At 40.1% G+C, this 14609-nt stretch overlaps 1 protein-coding gene across 1 annotated transcript; it reads right to left on the bottom strand.

The window, feature by feature from the left end:
• Positions 1–235: 235 nt before the first annotated feature.
• Positions 236–14609, bottom strand: zbtb44 (zinc finger and BTB domain containing 44). Its single transcript, XM_083886489.1, has 6 exons — positions 14562–14609; positions 10524–11624; positions 9758–9842; positions 7259–7410; positions 3161–3461; positions 236–1815 (listed from the first exon to the last, which is right to left on the bottom strand). Exons 2-6 carry the CDS (start codon positions 11584–11586, stop codon positions 1428–1430), a joined length of 1989 nt encoding a protein of 662 aa, XP_083742615.1. The 5' UTR covers positions 11587–11624; positions 14562–14609; the 3' UTR covers positions 236–1427.

Here is a 14609-nt window from a genome sequence, read left to right as displayed (position 1 = left end):
GAACAGTCACTTATAATCATTTTAGTCAGGGAGATTTCCACAGAGTAGCTTTTCTGTTTATGAAAACATAACAAGAGAAAATGCTGGTAGTTAAAAATGCACACTTTTGGGATAAATTGATATCAATACTAATCTTGATAATATAATCACAAAAATAAATTGTTTAAAACCAGGACTTGTGATGTACCTAAATCCAACAATCACTTCAACAGTCATGCAGTGCCTCAGAGCATCAGCAGTGTACCTTGGTTAACCAGGATAATCAGACTTATTGGATATCACAACTAACAGCAACAAAGTGTGTTTGACATTGAAATTTGACAAGCAGGCCTACGTTCAAACTAGGCTGAAATGCTACATTATTAGAACCCATCTGTGGCTACAACACTGTCGATATGAAAAAAAACCTTGAAAAGTGAAATTCAAAATAATGTTTTACATCAAATTTGGTCAGATCTTTTAAAGTTATTAGGAAATTAAATGCATCAGTGCTGATCTAAGTTTTTTTTTTAGTTTAGATTTGATTAAACAGTGTTCATTAAAAAAAACTAAATAGGTCAGAAAAAGTATACTGCACAAACATCTAAAGGGAATACTCTATCAATATAATTTCAAGTTTTAAACATTTAAAAATGAAATGTTTTGTCTTGATACTGATTAAAAAATGCACATACACACACCTGACGTATTTCACAACACCTAACTTGCACAGCATTCAAATAGTAAAACTACAGTACAAGCTATTGCAATATAGATAATGTTGACATTGAACAGTTTGCCTATAGCAATGGCACTGAAGGAATAAAAGAGTCTCTGCCCGTACAAACTACAAATAAAATACAAGTAGGTTTTTTTTTTTCTTTAGCTCAGTTTGCAGACTTGATTTGTCGCTGTTGGCAAAGACAAGAGCTCTTCTTCCTCTACGGGTTACACATGGGAACTCAGGCACTTTCCAAAAATAGAGCAAGGCTTGGATTTAACAGACCTCAAATTGGCTAAGACAGAAATGACTTAAGCTAGCACTGCATTCGTCATATGGGAAACAAATGAACTTCTGAAAAGCTGCTCATTACTTTGAGATTCCAATTGGGGATGGAGTAAAGACAGGGTCTATAATCTACTGAAATCTCACATCACCAATCAGGAATCATATTGGGACTGCAACGACAGCAAAGGAAATAATGTTATCCTTTGCTGGATTTGGTTTGGAATAAAACATTAGGTCAAATAAGTGCATCTGAGTTGCATGTGGAAAGCAACACTAAGGCAACTGAAGTTTTCAGGTAACTTTAGTCATGGTGTCCTGATGGCTCCATTTGTTCACGTTTCAACACATCAGAGTCCCCGAAAGCCATCATGGCACTCCTACAGATTCCCATATGACATGGCTGCGAAATAAGACATGATGAGCAAGTGCGAGACTTGAATCATTCAATGGTGATAGAAACCAGCTCCTTGGCCTGCTCATGCTGCTGTTGCTGCTGCTCTTCTTCAAACGCCCCTGGTGAACTGCCATCTGCACTATTGTCCATCTTGGTCTCCTCCCTAACAGCTGCTGTCCCATCAGCATCCATCTTGAGGGAGGCTGGGGCTTCCAGAGGCTCAGGTAACAGGAAGCCGGAGGAACTCTCACAATTCTGGGTGGAGGAGGAGACCTGGGAGATGACAGGCGTCTGGACTGAGGAGGAGGACGAGGCGGCGGTGGTGCTGCCTGGGTAGACTGGGTGATGCTGGGACTCCTCCAGCTCATACTGGACTCCCAGCACCTCCTCCTCCTCCTGTACCTGGCTCAGGTAGTCGGGCACGAGGAAATCACTGTAAGGATGAAGAGTACATGTTGAGTTCACTGTCCTTTGTGTTAAACTTCATGTGCTGACTTTTTCAAAACAAAATTAAGATGTTAAGGTCTATCATCTTCTGTGGCACAAACAAGGGCTGAATCTGACAAACTGATCTAGAAAACAGCAACTTAGCAAGAAAATATACAAACTACACAAAAACGTGCAGTTAATATCTCTTTTTATGTGAAGACTGGGAGACTGAATAATTGCATTGGCAGATAATTTTCCATACTGTCATGATCTCAGGCAGGGATGCAGATACAATAAAACTTTAAGGAGTCAGTGTCCTGTTTGGTGACATGTGAGGACTCGAGCACACCACATGCAAAAGTGGAGGAAATAACACGCTTCTGCATTGCTAAGACATTGTGTTCAGACATTGTGGACCAGCTTTCAGATAAAAACAAGTGATGCACTCTGTAAAGGAACATTCATAGAGGTAGAAAAAACACACACACTACAAAATAATCAAAGTTGTGCATTCTGGGGATTGTATGACCACACATTTACTTCAGCAAATGCATCTGGTGCACTTCATGAACAGAGAACAGAACTATTAAATATGTAAAGTCAATATATAAAGAAAACTATTTGTTTCTTTATACATTTTGTTTAGTGTTACATATTCGAAATAAAAAATGTAACTCATACTTGTTGGAAACTGTTCTTGCAATATGATGAACAGTTACTAATTTGATAGTGACGTGTGGTAATTCTTCATCACATTTAAATCCATTACATCATCAAGCAACTCAAATCACAATTGCAATATCTGTCCAAAAAAAATGCAATCAGGCATTTTCCCCAAATCCTTCAGGCCTAGTATGGGTCTGTCCAAAGGTAACAATCCATTATGTTGTTATTTGTTTATGTAAAAAAGAAGATCAATTTATTCAGCCAAGACTGTACTGCACTGGCATTTTCACTTCAGTTACTGGATGATATATGAGCTTTTTTTTCAAGAACTATTAAAAAAAAGAAAAAAGCAGGTAGACAGTGTTTTGTTTGGACAGAGTTTGGCTTTCTCCCTCGGTCGTCTCAACATTGCTGTTGCTGCAGCTACATATTCAACCAAAACTTCCCTCTCTTGGAAAGGAAATTAATTAACCAAGCATATTCCCCAAACTGTCCGAGTAAATGACATTAAAACTAACCAATAAATGAAGCCAAATACTTCAGGTACACGTGGTCTGAGCATTCACATCACCTGCATTAACTTTAAAAACAATTGTACACAACCAAATCTAACCTCAGGTATTGAAATCTAATCCAGGTGAGATCTGAATAAATAATGGGCTCAGTGTCCCCGAACTCCTCACCTGCTCTGGAAGTAGTTTGCTAGTTCGGATGCCTCATGGTTCAGACTCCTCAGGTGTACAATTAAATTGCCAGAGTTGGTGAACATGGCGCCGCACGTTTTGCACTCATAAATCCGCGGCTTGCGGATTATGTGTCGGGAGACCCTCATGTGGTGCTTATATTCACCGAAGGACGTGAATGTGGCGCTACAAATCTGGCACCGGAAACAGCGTTTACCTTCGTGCTTCAGCCGATGCATCTTTAGGGAGTAGGCCCGTGTGAACTTTTTCCCACAGCGGTCACACTGGAAAGGCTTAATGCCTGAGGGAAGGGGAGAAAAAAACTATGCTTAGCTCGACTGCACAGTAGCAGCAAACAAGTATGTGCGTGTGTGTGTTGGTCTAACCACACAGTTAGTCTCGACTGTTTTCCAAATCAGTGATTTCCTGAATGCCCAGGAACCCAGGAACAAAAAAGCACCATGCAGTCCTCACTGACCTACATACAAGATGTTGGAAAGTAAATCAAACCAGTTTCATCCAACCTTATGTTTACATGTCAGTTAGCAAAATTGCTATTGATAACAACAGTTACAGGTAAGGATTTGAAGCAAAACATTATAATATGCAAAGGTAAAATTTGTCATCAGATTCAAAAGCAACTAAATCCTAAATCAGTTTGCTTTGTTTAGGTATCTCACAAACAGCCTCCCAAAACAGATTAAATGACAGATAAATGGCTTTATCAGGCTACATTTTACATAACAAAATACATATTTACATATTTCTCAGGCTTCTGTGTTGCGTCAGCTAATCACAGTCAAAGTGCCTCACTTTTTTAATTTACAGTTTCCCATGTTTTGTTGTTGTAGGTGACAGACAGACAAGTGCCAGTTTTCTGCAGCGAACAAATGTACATAATTACTGTTATCTTTCAGTGGCTCAGCAATACGTTATATTTTATTCCTAAATAGCAGACCTGTGCTGTGGCCCCATGAATGTGCACTTCAAACTGCCTGGCCTTTTATAAACAGGCTTTCAACTTCAGAGGCAACACAATCATCCACAGGTGCTTTAGAATTACAGCTTTTGACATAAAATGTTGCTTTTCATTTATCCACAATGTAAATCACACAAAATGTTTTGATATCATTCATGGTATTTTCCCACTGCAGGCAGATGACTTAAATCCAAAGTGTATTTTGATAGATATTAAAATCTATAAGTTGCCTCTTGCATTAAGTTGTTGCCAACAAGTAGGTATTTTCAAAATTGAAAAAAGTTCAATTTGACAAAAGTTCAAACAGTGGTATGCAAAAGTTTGGGCACCCCTGTAAATCTTCATGACGCAGTGATATTTGAGAAGTGAAATCAAGTGTATATGATTTACAGAAAGTGTGCAAGAATTATTTCAACAAAATTAGGCATAAGCATAGGTTTAGGCACCACAAAAGTAACATTTTGTGCATCCTCCTTTTGCAAAAAAACCCTCTAAACCAGGGGTTCTCAAAGTTTTGATACCTGAGGGCCAATTTAGGAACCCAACATTGGACTGAGGGCCGCCAAAGCCAAAGGAATAAAAGAAAAAAAAAAGAAAAAAAAGAAATCCATTTGTAATAATTTTAATGACCAGATTGCAGTTCTACAGTTCACACTTATTGGGCTGTATCCAGTAATGTCCAATAAACATTTAATAAGCTTAGTAGCTCCTGGATTAAAACTATCAACTGTAATTCATTGCGGGCAGCTGTTGGCTCGCGGGCCGCACTTTGAGAACCAGTGCTCTAAACGCTCCTTATAGATTCCAATTAGAGTCTGTATTCTGGTGGAAGGTATTTTTGGACCATTCTTCTTTACAAAACATCTCCAGTTCAGTCAAGTTTGATGGCTTCCGAGCATGGACAGCCAGCTTTAAATCACACCACAAATGTTCAATAATATTCAGGTCTGGGGACTGAGATGGCCATTCCAGAACGCAGAACGTTGTATTTGTTCCTCTGCATGAATGCCTTAGTAGATTTTGAACAGTGTTTAGGGACGTTGTCTTGTTGAAAGATCCAAGAACTTCAACATTGTCAGCGATTCCTGTTCTCTAGGATCTGCTGATATTGAGTGGAATCCATGTGACCCTCAACTTTAACAAGATTCCTAGTCCCTGCACTGGCCACACAGCCCCACAGCATGATGAAACCGCCACCAAATTTTACTGTAGGTAGCAAGTGTTTTTCTTGGAATGCTGTGTTCTTTTTTCCGCCATGCATAACGCCCCTTGTTTTGCCCAAATAACTCTATTTTAGTTTCATCAGTCCACAGCACCTTTGTTTGTTGCGGGTGCTGATAAAAGGCTTTTTCTGCATTACTCTTCCATACAGCATCTCCTTGTGTAAAGTGCACTGAATAGTTGAACGATGCACAGTGACACCATCTCCAGCAAGACGATGTTGTAGGTCTTTGGAGCTGGTCTGTGGGTTGATTTTGACTGTTCTCACCATCCTTCGCCTCTGCTTATCTGAGATTTTTCTTGGTCTGCCACTTCGGGCCTTAACTAGAACTGTGCCTGTGGTCTTCCAATTCCTCACAATGTTCCTCACAGTCGAAACTGAGAGCTTAAATCTCTGAGATAGCTTTCTGTATCCTTGCTAACCCACGATGTTGAACAATCATTGATTTCAGATTTGAGAGTTGTTTTGAGGCTCCCCATGTGGTCACATAGAGTGGTCCTATCGCACACATGTGAGTTATGGAGGGCTACTTCCATACATCAACTTGTTTTTATGGTCAAAAACCTCCTAGTTGCTATAAATGAGTCGACAGAAATCTCTCCTCACTGAAGCTTTCGTCAGTCGCGCTGTTTCAGACTGATATCTCACCCCCAGAAGACAGACTGTGTTGTGATTGGCCAGCGAGGGCTTTCCCAACTGTCTTGTGATTGGCCAATACCTGGAAGTGACGTAATTAGCACACCAGCTCTCAGAAGCGCAGCTCCCACTATGGAACAGTGGATGCACTGCTACTCATTATCAAAACATTGTTTTAACAATGTTTAAAAATAGCTTAGTCACAACTCCCCGCCGCAGTCCCTTTTATGACTTTGACCCGGGGTCAGACCCAGAGTCAGAAGACACTGTCACTCGTGAAACACCTCCACAACGGACATTCTTCTTCTTCTGCGGTTCAATGTACGCAACCGGATGTGCCCGGACTACTGCCCGGAGCAGTAGGATCCGGTGTTCAGGAGAACTGCTTTTTGCGTAACCAGAACAAGTTTTTTCAGAGATCTTGCTGAGCCTGTGATTACAATACAATACAACACAGCGTTCTTAGCAGTGGCTATGATATATTTAACTTACATTTCTTATCCAAACAACAATTCATAAAGGAAAATCATGAAAATTTACAGGGGTGCCCAAACTTCTGCATACCACGGTGTGTATATATTTATAAAAAAAATGTGATATATATCCACACATTTTGATACATCTCCACACATTTTCCCTTTGTTTGAGTTTGTCAGGTCAGAACAGGTCAGAAATTTTGTAAACTCACTTCTTTATATAACTCCACACCAGACTTTCTCTGTAATCACTTCAGGAAGCTGGGCAGATTCAGTACAGCTCTCTTTGGACCAATAACAAGCTTCTACACTATTTTTCTCATATGTGCAATAGTATTGCCTGGCATCTATAAACTGGGGTTGGGTTACGCAGACATACATTTTATCACAACAAATTGTTTTATATAATTATCACAGCACATGTTATGTCAAATGATTGATTTTACTCCTGAGTGAAAATAAAAATAAACCAGTACATTGTGTGTAAGGGAGAACATTCGAATAGAGAGCAACAGTAAAAACATCTCAGTTTCTGCTGCATCAATTTTGATTTTGTATGTCCAAATATGCAACAGGATTGCAATGATAAATTGAAAGTTCTCTTCCAAACGGCCTGTTTTTATTTCTCAAAAGTTGCACAATACCAGTTTAAAATACTACTTCTTGTTGATCTGTGGCAGAAAATTAATTAAGCTCATCAACTCGTAAATTGCTGTTGGATACAATACACATACAAAATAATTGTGCGCTTTTTAGCAAAGTTTTAATTACTCCATTTCACCTACCGGAGTGTATGAGCATGTGCTGCTTGAGATTTTGAATGCGTGTGAATCGGACTCCGCAGGTTGGACACTGAAAGGGCCGGTCAGGGCCATTGGTTCCAGGCCGGGCTGAAGGGCTGATATAGAGGTGATATGGATATTGAATACCTTCCAACCTGAGACACAAAAGATTTGAAAATTTGTATGTGCTATTCTTAAGCTTTTTTCATACATTAACATTTTCCAGTTTGCCTTTATGAAGAACGCAGCAGGAGAATGTCTGGCACAGATGCTTCACAACAGCAGGGACATTTCTGGGCATGTGTCGAGCATACAGGAAGCAGGATACTCGCCCACTCGCTCACTGAGTATTTTCCAGAGATATTCCTGCTGTGTTCTCACATGGGCTCACTCAGACTTTTTTATGGAAGTTTGACTAGTGGGCTGGCGGGAAAAGAGCGAATGTCCGGAGTCACAATTGCATTGTTACATATAGCTCCAAAGGACAATTTCAGGAAAATATCTGTGTGGGTTGTGAGTGGTCATGAAAATAGTTTTTTTTTTTTTTTTTTGATTTTCAGTTTTGTAATTCAGAATCAAACAATGCAAAAGTGTTATGTAAAATATTTACAATACATTTCAGGAAGTACTCAGAAGCAATAAAGTCATGGGGTAAAAAGCTAGATTTTATTATCAGATTTTAAACTGGGCTGCGGTTTAAAATCGCAACCCATTTTCAATTCTAAAGTTTCAAAATGGCTGCTGTATCCAAATAAATTAATTGCATACACTCTGACATGTAAATTAAGTGACACTTTAAAATAATTTGTTTGACTCCTTACATAAAAATGTTGGGCATGTCAACACTGAGTTGTTAGTGATAATAGTGACAGACTTCAGATGATTTCATTGACATTCATACACTTCCAGTTAGAGGCCTTGTTAGTATTCACACAGATATTCTTAAAGGTGCATTATGTAATAAATCTAAAGCAACTGGCCATAAAATACTCCTAAAATGTCACAGAGACTCCGGAATAATGTTCATATAACAAACTGAACTCACCAACAACAACAGTACAGCCAAAATATTTGCATTAAAAAAAATATTTTGCAGACTGCAAATCATGTTTATGTTTTGAAATCATGTTTTGGCATGTGGCGCCACCTACTGCGGTCTACCACTCATTGCAGTCAGTAGAGTCTCAGCTGCAGAGCAACCACAGGTTGCCAGTTACGTCAGAAAACGAAACCTAAAAGACCTCGGTATTTTGAATTTGAATGTAGTAACCGTTTTTGGCCACATTTTTACATATGGCACCATTAATGGTGTGTCATGTCTGCCATTTCAACATGATGACTAAATCTATTATCTATTAAGTATGACTGATACACACAGTTATGAGGCAGGGTTTCCCCCAGTGCATTATAAGCCTGGCAGGCCGCCAGGCTAAGCATTGCTTGTTACTTATTTAAAATAATTTTAATAATAATAAAAAAATTTATACACCACAGATTATTCTAAACCAGGAAACAAGGGCACTACACCCCCCTCTAATCAGCCAGCGCCCCCTTATCCAGGTGCTGATTGAAACCCAAGTAACACTATCAAATATATAATTATTACAGTTACATTATTATTGTCAATAAAGTTGTTATATTTAGGGATGCACTGATAATTTGGCGGCCGAAACACAGCAAGTAAACAGTGGAACAGCACCTATTAAATGCTGGAAAGTCTCTTTGCGCAAAAGTGAAACTTGGCTGCATATGGTGGAGATTATGAACTCCCCACAACATCAACTACACAACAGAGAACATTCTCTCTCTTTGAGCAGTTAACTAAAGAGATCAGCTCATCTGATGCATCTGTTATTCCCTTAAAGTGTCTTCTTCACAAAGGTTGAGACCACTGAGTGAAAACAATGAAAAGCGCGCTCTGCTCTTAAGAGTCTGTCACCACGGTTTACTAAGATCTACTTGGACCCCCTGCACTTCATTGCGACTGTACTCGATCCTCCTCATAAAGATCATTATTTGGATGTGGGGATAAAACAACGTGTAGAGAAATGATCCAGTCTGCGTGGGATACGGAGAGCCCACTGGAGATGGAAAAGCGCACGGCACAGGAGAGGGAGTAAAGTACAGTGCAGGGGCAGTGTGCAGAAAAAAAAGGGCCATCTGTCTGCACTAGATGAGGGACCACTACCACTTTTTTATTCATGTTGATTTACTTTACTTTTAAATGTGACCAGCATTGCATGGCTTGTTTTAAGATTCACTGGCCGATTTCTTTTTTTCTTTTACTAATTAGGATTTAGCTTAAGTGAAAACAATTGATTTTATTTATTTTAATTTTCAAGAGTATGTTTTTTTTTTACAAAAACACATTGGGCTACCCGAGAGGCCGTACAACGGGACTTAGCAGGTTTTCTGGGGGAAACCCTGTATGAGGTCTTTACATATGTATTACATGTGCTGCCTGCGACTTGCCTTGCTGCAAGTTGCAACAAATCATGATACCTTTCATCATCCTCTACATGTCCTCCAGCATTAGAGGTGCTCTGCATTGATGGCAATCCCTCAGACACTCCTTCATCCATCGACCCTGAAATGATACAAAACAAAATGATTCATATGGAAGCCATCTTTTGAATGTCTGACTATGGAATAAAGCCTAGAGCATGCCATTGTGGACGGAGTTAGGCTAATACTCAAAGACTTTGAAGGCTAATCCCCCATTTATGGATTGATGCTGCTGGACACAAATGCGCCAACTGTGCTATTCAACACTTAATGGAAAAACCTATTACCAGTGTTTCCATGTTCCATCTATTTTGAAACAGCATTTGAGCTACTGAACAAGAACATTTTCCACTAATAGAAACCCACTACCGAAGGTTTATTTGACTGCCCCACAACGCTACGAGAATGAGTGACACTGACATACTGCTGCCATTCTTCTTTCATTATATTGTATATACTCGTGTAAATTTTGACTGAGGGTGAATTATAAAGCGGTTTCCTGAGATGCACTGAAGTCTGAAAATTCTCTGGAGATTGTCTAGAGGGGCTGTATATGATGGCTAATGTCCCAAGAAGTCTATGCAAATATTGTCCAGAGATTCTCCTTCCAGCTTCATAGCGTGATCTCCGGTTAATGTATTTGTGTACTCTTGTAAGAAGGTGGCAAGAGAAACTTGGGAGAAAAATGTTTTAAGAAAACATAAAAACATGCAGAAATAACTCTCAACAGAGCTGATTAGTACATGAGAGAAAAATTACCCACCTATAGAGGAAGACTGTGGACTAATGAGGAGCTCCTCTTGCACCTGATCACTCCCTGGCACTGTCTGCTGGTCACTCAGTGAGCTCTGGGAGGCACTGACTGGCTGAGAAGTTGCCTCTTGGGCCTCCTCATCACTGAGGCGCTCCACTTTCACCCTCACATCTTCCTCTTCTGCTGGCACTGGTGATGACACAGGCTTGGAGCTCTCACATGTCAGGAAGTCACTGAGACGCCGGCCAACCACTACCTCTGAGGTTCCTGAAGTGCCCTGTTCTATACAGCGAGGGCTTTCCACCAGCTTTGATTTGTCTGGATGGAACCGCCGGTCAATGCCAAATGGAAAAGTCCATGGGAAGGCCAGGGAGGACTCCACTGGTTGGGCTGTGCTGTCTGAGAATGAAGGGGATGGATTGGGGATCTGAGGTGAGGTGGTGACAACCTGTGTGGTGCATTTGAGTGGACTCTCCGGTGATGCCATCGTTACAAAGCTCTTGCGCTTTCGTCGTGATTCACGGCATATGGGAACGTTTCTCTCCATCACGCTGCAGTCGGACGACACGGGGGACACACTGCCATCCAAGTGCGTTAGGGCACAGTGTGATGAGGCACTCTCTTGTGCTGACTCATGTGGTTTATCTGCCGTCAAGTTGTTGTTGTTGTTGTTACCCGGAGTCCACAGAATGCTTGACTTCATAAACTCTGAGCATGTGCTTGCCACAGCAAACATTTGCATATAACTTGCAGCTGCCAGGACATCTATGATATTTTCCGTGCTGATGGAGAGGGTCGATGTGTACGCATACTCCAAAAGAGGAGCAAAGCCACTAACAGTCACATGATGAAGGTCCAATACAAACTTGTCCTCCTCTTCCGGCCGGCCCACCAGTTTAGAGCGGAAGAATTCACTGCAGCAGGCGAGGACTACTTTGTGGGCCAAGAAAAGCTTGTCTTGGACACGTATGGTGACATCACATAAGTGACCCTGATTGCGTAGGTCATTCAGCTTTTCCAGCATCTCCTGGCTGTGGGAGGTCGAACTGTGGGTGAAAGTTTTGACTCCCATGTTGGAGTCACCTCTTGACTTTTTCCAGGAAATGGTTCCTACAAGGGGAAATGAAGAAAAAGAAAGTCAGTCGAGTCTGAAATACTAAATCATATGACATGGTAAGATAAGAAAAAAGCATTTTTGTTATGCGTTGGCATTGTTATATAAAGTAAAGTACTTGACATGAAAGAATTAGTAAGTGTCCAATGATTACCTAACACAACCTAACCCAGGCCAAGCATTAGAGAAACCGGTGTGAAATAGCAGATATCACAATGGATTCTTATTCAGCCAAGTACAAAGAAAAAACAAGATGTCAAACAATATCAGTCTCATAGTAAAAAAAAAACGGGTGATAAATGTCTACTTCATTGTGGAAGGCATTGGGCGCACGTAGACAGAAATCCTAAGGTGTTCTCTGAGCTCTGGAGGGAAGGAAAGGTAAGGGGGGGGGGGGCATGGAGGACAAAATGCCAAGTTATGTAACAACAATCAAAGCAGATGAGCAGCGATGCGAGCCAGACACATGTGGAGGCCAGTGCACTACAGGATGCTCAGCAGCTGTCTGCAAGACATGTGGATTCTTTGAGGCATGAGATTTTCCATCAAACAAAAGCTCATGTGAAGGGGCTCTTCGAGGGAAAGCGAACTCTCCATCTCACACACACACACAGACCTAGGAAAGAGAAAATACTCTTGGGGTATGTTGGCCCAGTGAAGACAAAGTGAATTATAGACCTAAGCTGTGGTGGTGCAACGAGACAGTGCCTAAGCTGAACCAGCAAACCAGGTTAATAGAAATGAGCTTTGATTTCACTGTGAGATTTTCACATACTTATAATGTCTCCTGAAGGCACTTTATCTATCTACTTGATCTCCATTTAGATCTTCATGATACATCAGGGTGTTTTTTTAAGTATGTATTTCTTGTTGATACTTGGTCCTTGTTGATCATAAATCCTTGGGCTGAAAAGGCCATGTCATGACATCTGTTTGCTTCTTTATAAGGTTATAATAAACTGAATACTATAATTTTGATGAAAAAATGATCACGAAATAGAATCTGAAAACCTTTCCCTGGTTGCAGGTTGTCCTCATTTGAATGTCTACACTGTACACTGAGAACCTGCTTTGTTTTCTTTCCATCTTTGGGTCAGAAATGTAAGCAATTTAAAGGCATTCCTGGGCCAAAATATACACTCCAAGATCAACTGATTAATCAGTGGTTATATAACAAAGAGTCAGCAACAAAAAAAACATCCAAATTCACCACAGGAATATTTTTTATGGCAATAGAGCAGGAGCCTGTACCACAAATTGGGATTAGTGGGTTTTCAATCTATATTTAGGCTTATCTCTGGTTTTCCTGCATCATGTAGCTGGCTCACTTTTAAATGAAGTTAATCAGCATGGCAACTTATGCAACACGAAAATGAATATGGACTTATTTTTCTTGGTTAAGAACTTACAGGACAATAAGCAGCTGCTTCTAATAAGTACAGCACAACCACTTTAATGAGCATAAATATGGAAGGAAAATCTGTTAATCAGTTCACCTCTGTGGTTTATATTGATGAAACATCAACCAGACATATGCAGTGCACTGGTATTACAGTTTTAGCTCACAGGCAGGTCATATTTTGGCAGTTTCTGATAAGAGACATAAAACATATACAACATGCATACATACATATTTATACATCATAATCATGAAAAATAAATCAACATCATTAAAGACTTTCAAACAGAGAAAAAATCCACTAAATCTAACAGAAAAACATACACTTGTGTCCAAGCTGGGCAATTCAACAACAATATATGCAATAGAATTGTGTTAAATATTGATACAATAAGGAGCAATATCTTAATTATGCACTGTCCAAATACGTTGTGACACATTTCTCACTTGGAGTAAACAGATCTTACATCAACGCAGTTGTGATTCAGACATGATATTTAATAAAGAACTGCTTAAAACATTCCCCAACAAATTTGCTGTGTGACTGTTTAGTTTATAGTTTAATTCTGAGGTGTTATTGCAGGATATTTTCCAATCAGAAGTTCACATTTGCATTATAAATAAAATATCGATTAATCACGAGTCAGACTATTGACGAGTTTTTAATATTTTTAGTTTTCAATATGATGTGAATTAAACGAGCGATGGTTAACACACCTATCACGCTTCTTGGTACTTCTTTGCCCTGTTACTTTTATTCTGTTTACATCACGTCCTGACAAAGACAACACAGGCGCTGTGCAGGAACAGACACCAGACTGGACTGACAAAGTGTTCTCGGTGTGAAGACGGGAACACAAGCTTATGTTTTTTTTTAAGTGACAGGACAAAATATCTGACGACCAAGCTCAATTACAAACATGTTTCTAGCAACAATCACGGCTAAGCAAACACAAGCTAAAAGCGTCATGTTTTAAAGTACCACCAAAAGCACATCCGGTTTGAACTGTCAAAATAAAAGGAACATACATATTGTAACACTTCACTATGTAAATCTATTTATACCAATGCATTAAAACATTGGCTAATTGGCTATACATTTTCAGATTGTAGCTATACATGTAGCGAAAATGCAAAGCATCATTTGTTTTCCCCACCAACACATTTAACCCACCGTCTTGACTGACATTATTTACCAGTTCACTACATATTGGTCTAGATTTTATTCACTTCGGTTCACTGGTACATACATAATCCATTATAATATACGGAAACACGAACTGTCTTTCAAACAAACAAACTAATTTATGTAACTTATTCTGAAAGCCACTAAGCCACGGCCCCGGTTTGACCGTGGACATCGCCGCAGCTGCAGCACATTAGCTATCATTAGCTACCAAGCTAGCGCTAGCGCTAGCCAAGGCGTCACGGCGTTACTGTTTTTTCCTCTGACAGCTTCGACAACAATGCAGCGCGACACAATCGCAGACGGTGGGATTGAAGTAACGAGACAGCATGTATGGAGGTGCTTTACCTTGCTGGGTTCGGCCTGCGGTCACGACCGGGCCTCTGGTTGCAAACA

The sequence above is a fragment of the Microchirus variegatus genome (genome assembly GCF_963457635.1).
Source record: "Microchirus variegatus genome assembly, chromosome: 3".
Lineage (NCBI taxonomy): Eukaryota > Metazoa > Chordata > Actinopteri > Pleuronectiformes > Soleidae > Microchirus > Microchirus variegatus.
Note: the sequence above shows the minus strand (reverse complement) of the source record. Positions and strands in the feature narration are given on the sequence as shown.

What these genes read in the sequence shown, in the direction of transcription:
- zbtb44 (XM_083886489.1), bottom strand. Translation starts at nt 11,586, where the DNA reads ATGGGAGTCAAAACTTTCACCCACAGTTCGACCTCCCACAGCCAGGAG. An exon ending in CATGTAGAGGATGATGAAAG is followed by an intron (nt 7,411 to 9,757) that starts GTATCATGATTT and finishes TTTGTGTCTCAG; the next exon opens with GTTGGAAGGTATTCAATATC. An exon ending in GCAAACTACTTCCAGAGCAG is followed by an intron (nt 1,816 to 3,160) that starts GTGAGGAGTTCG and finishes TCATCCTTACAG; the next exon opens with TGATTTCCTCGTGCCCGACT.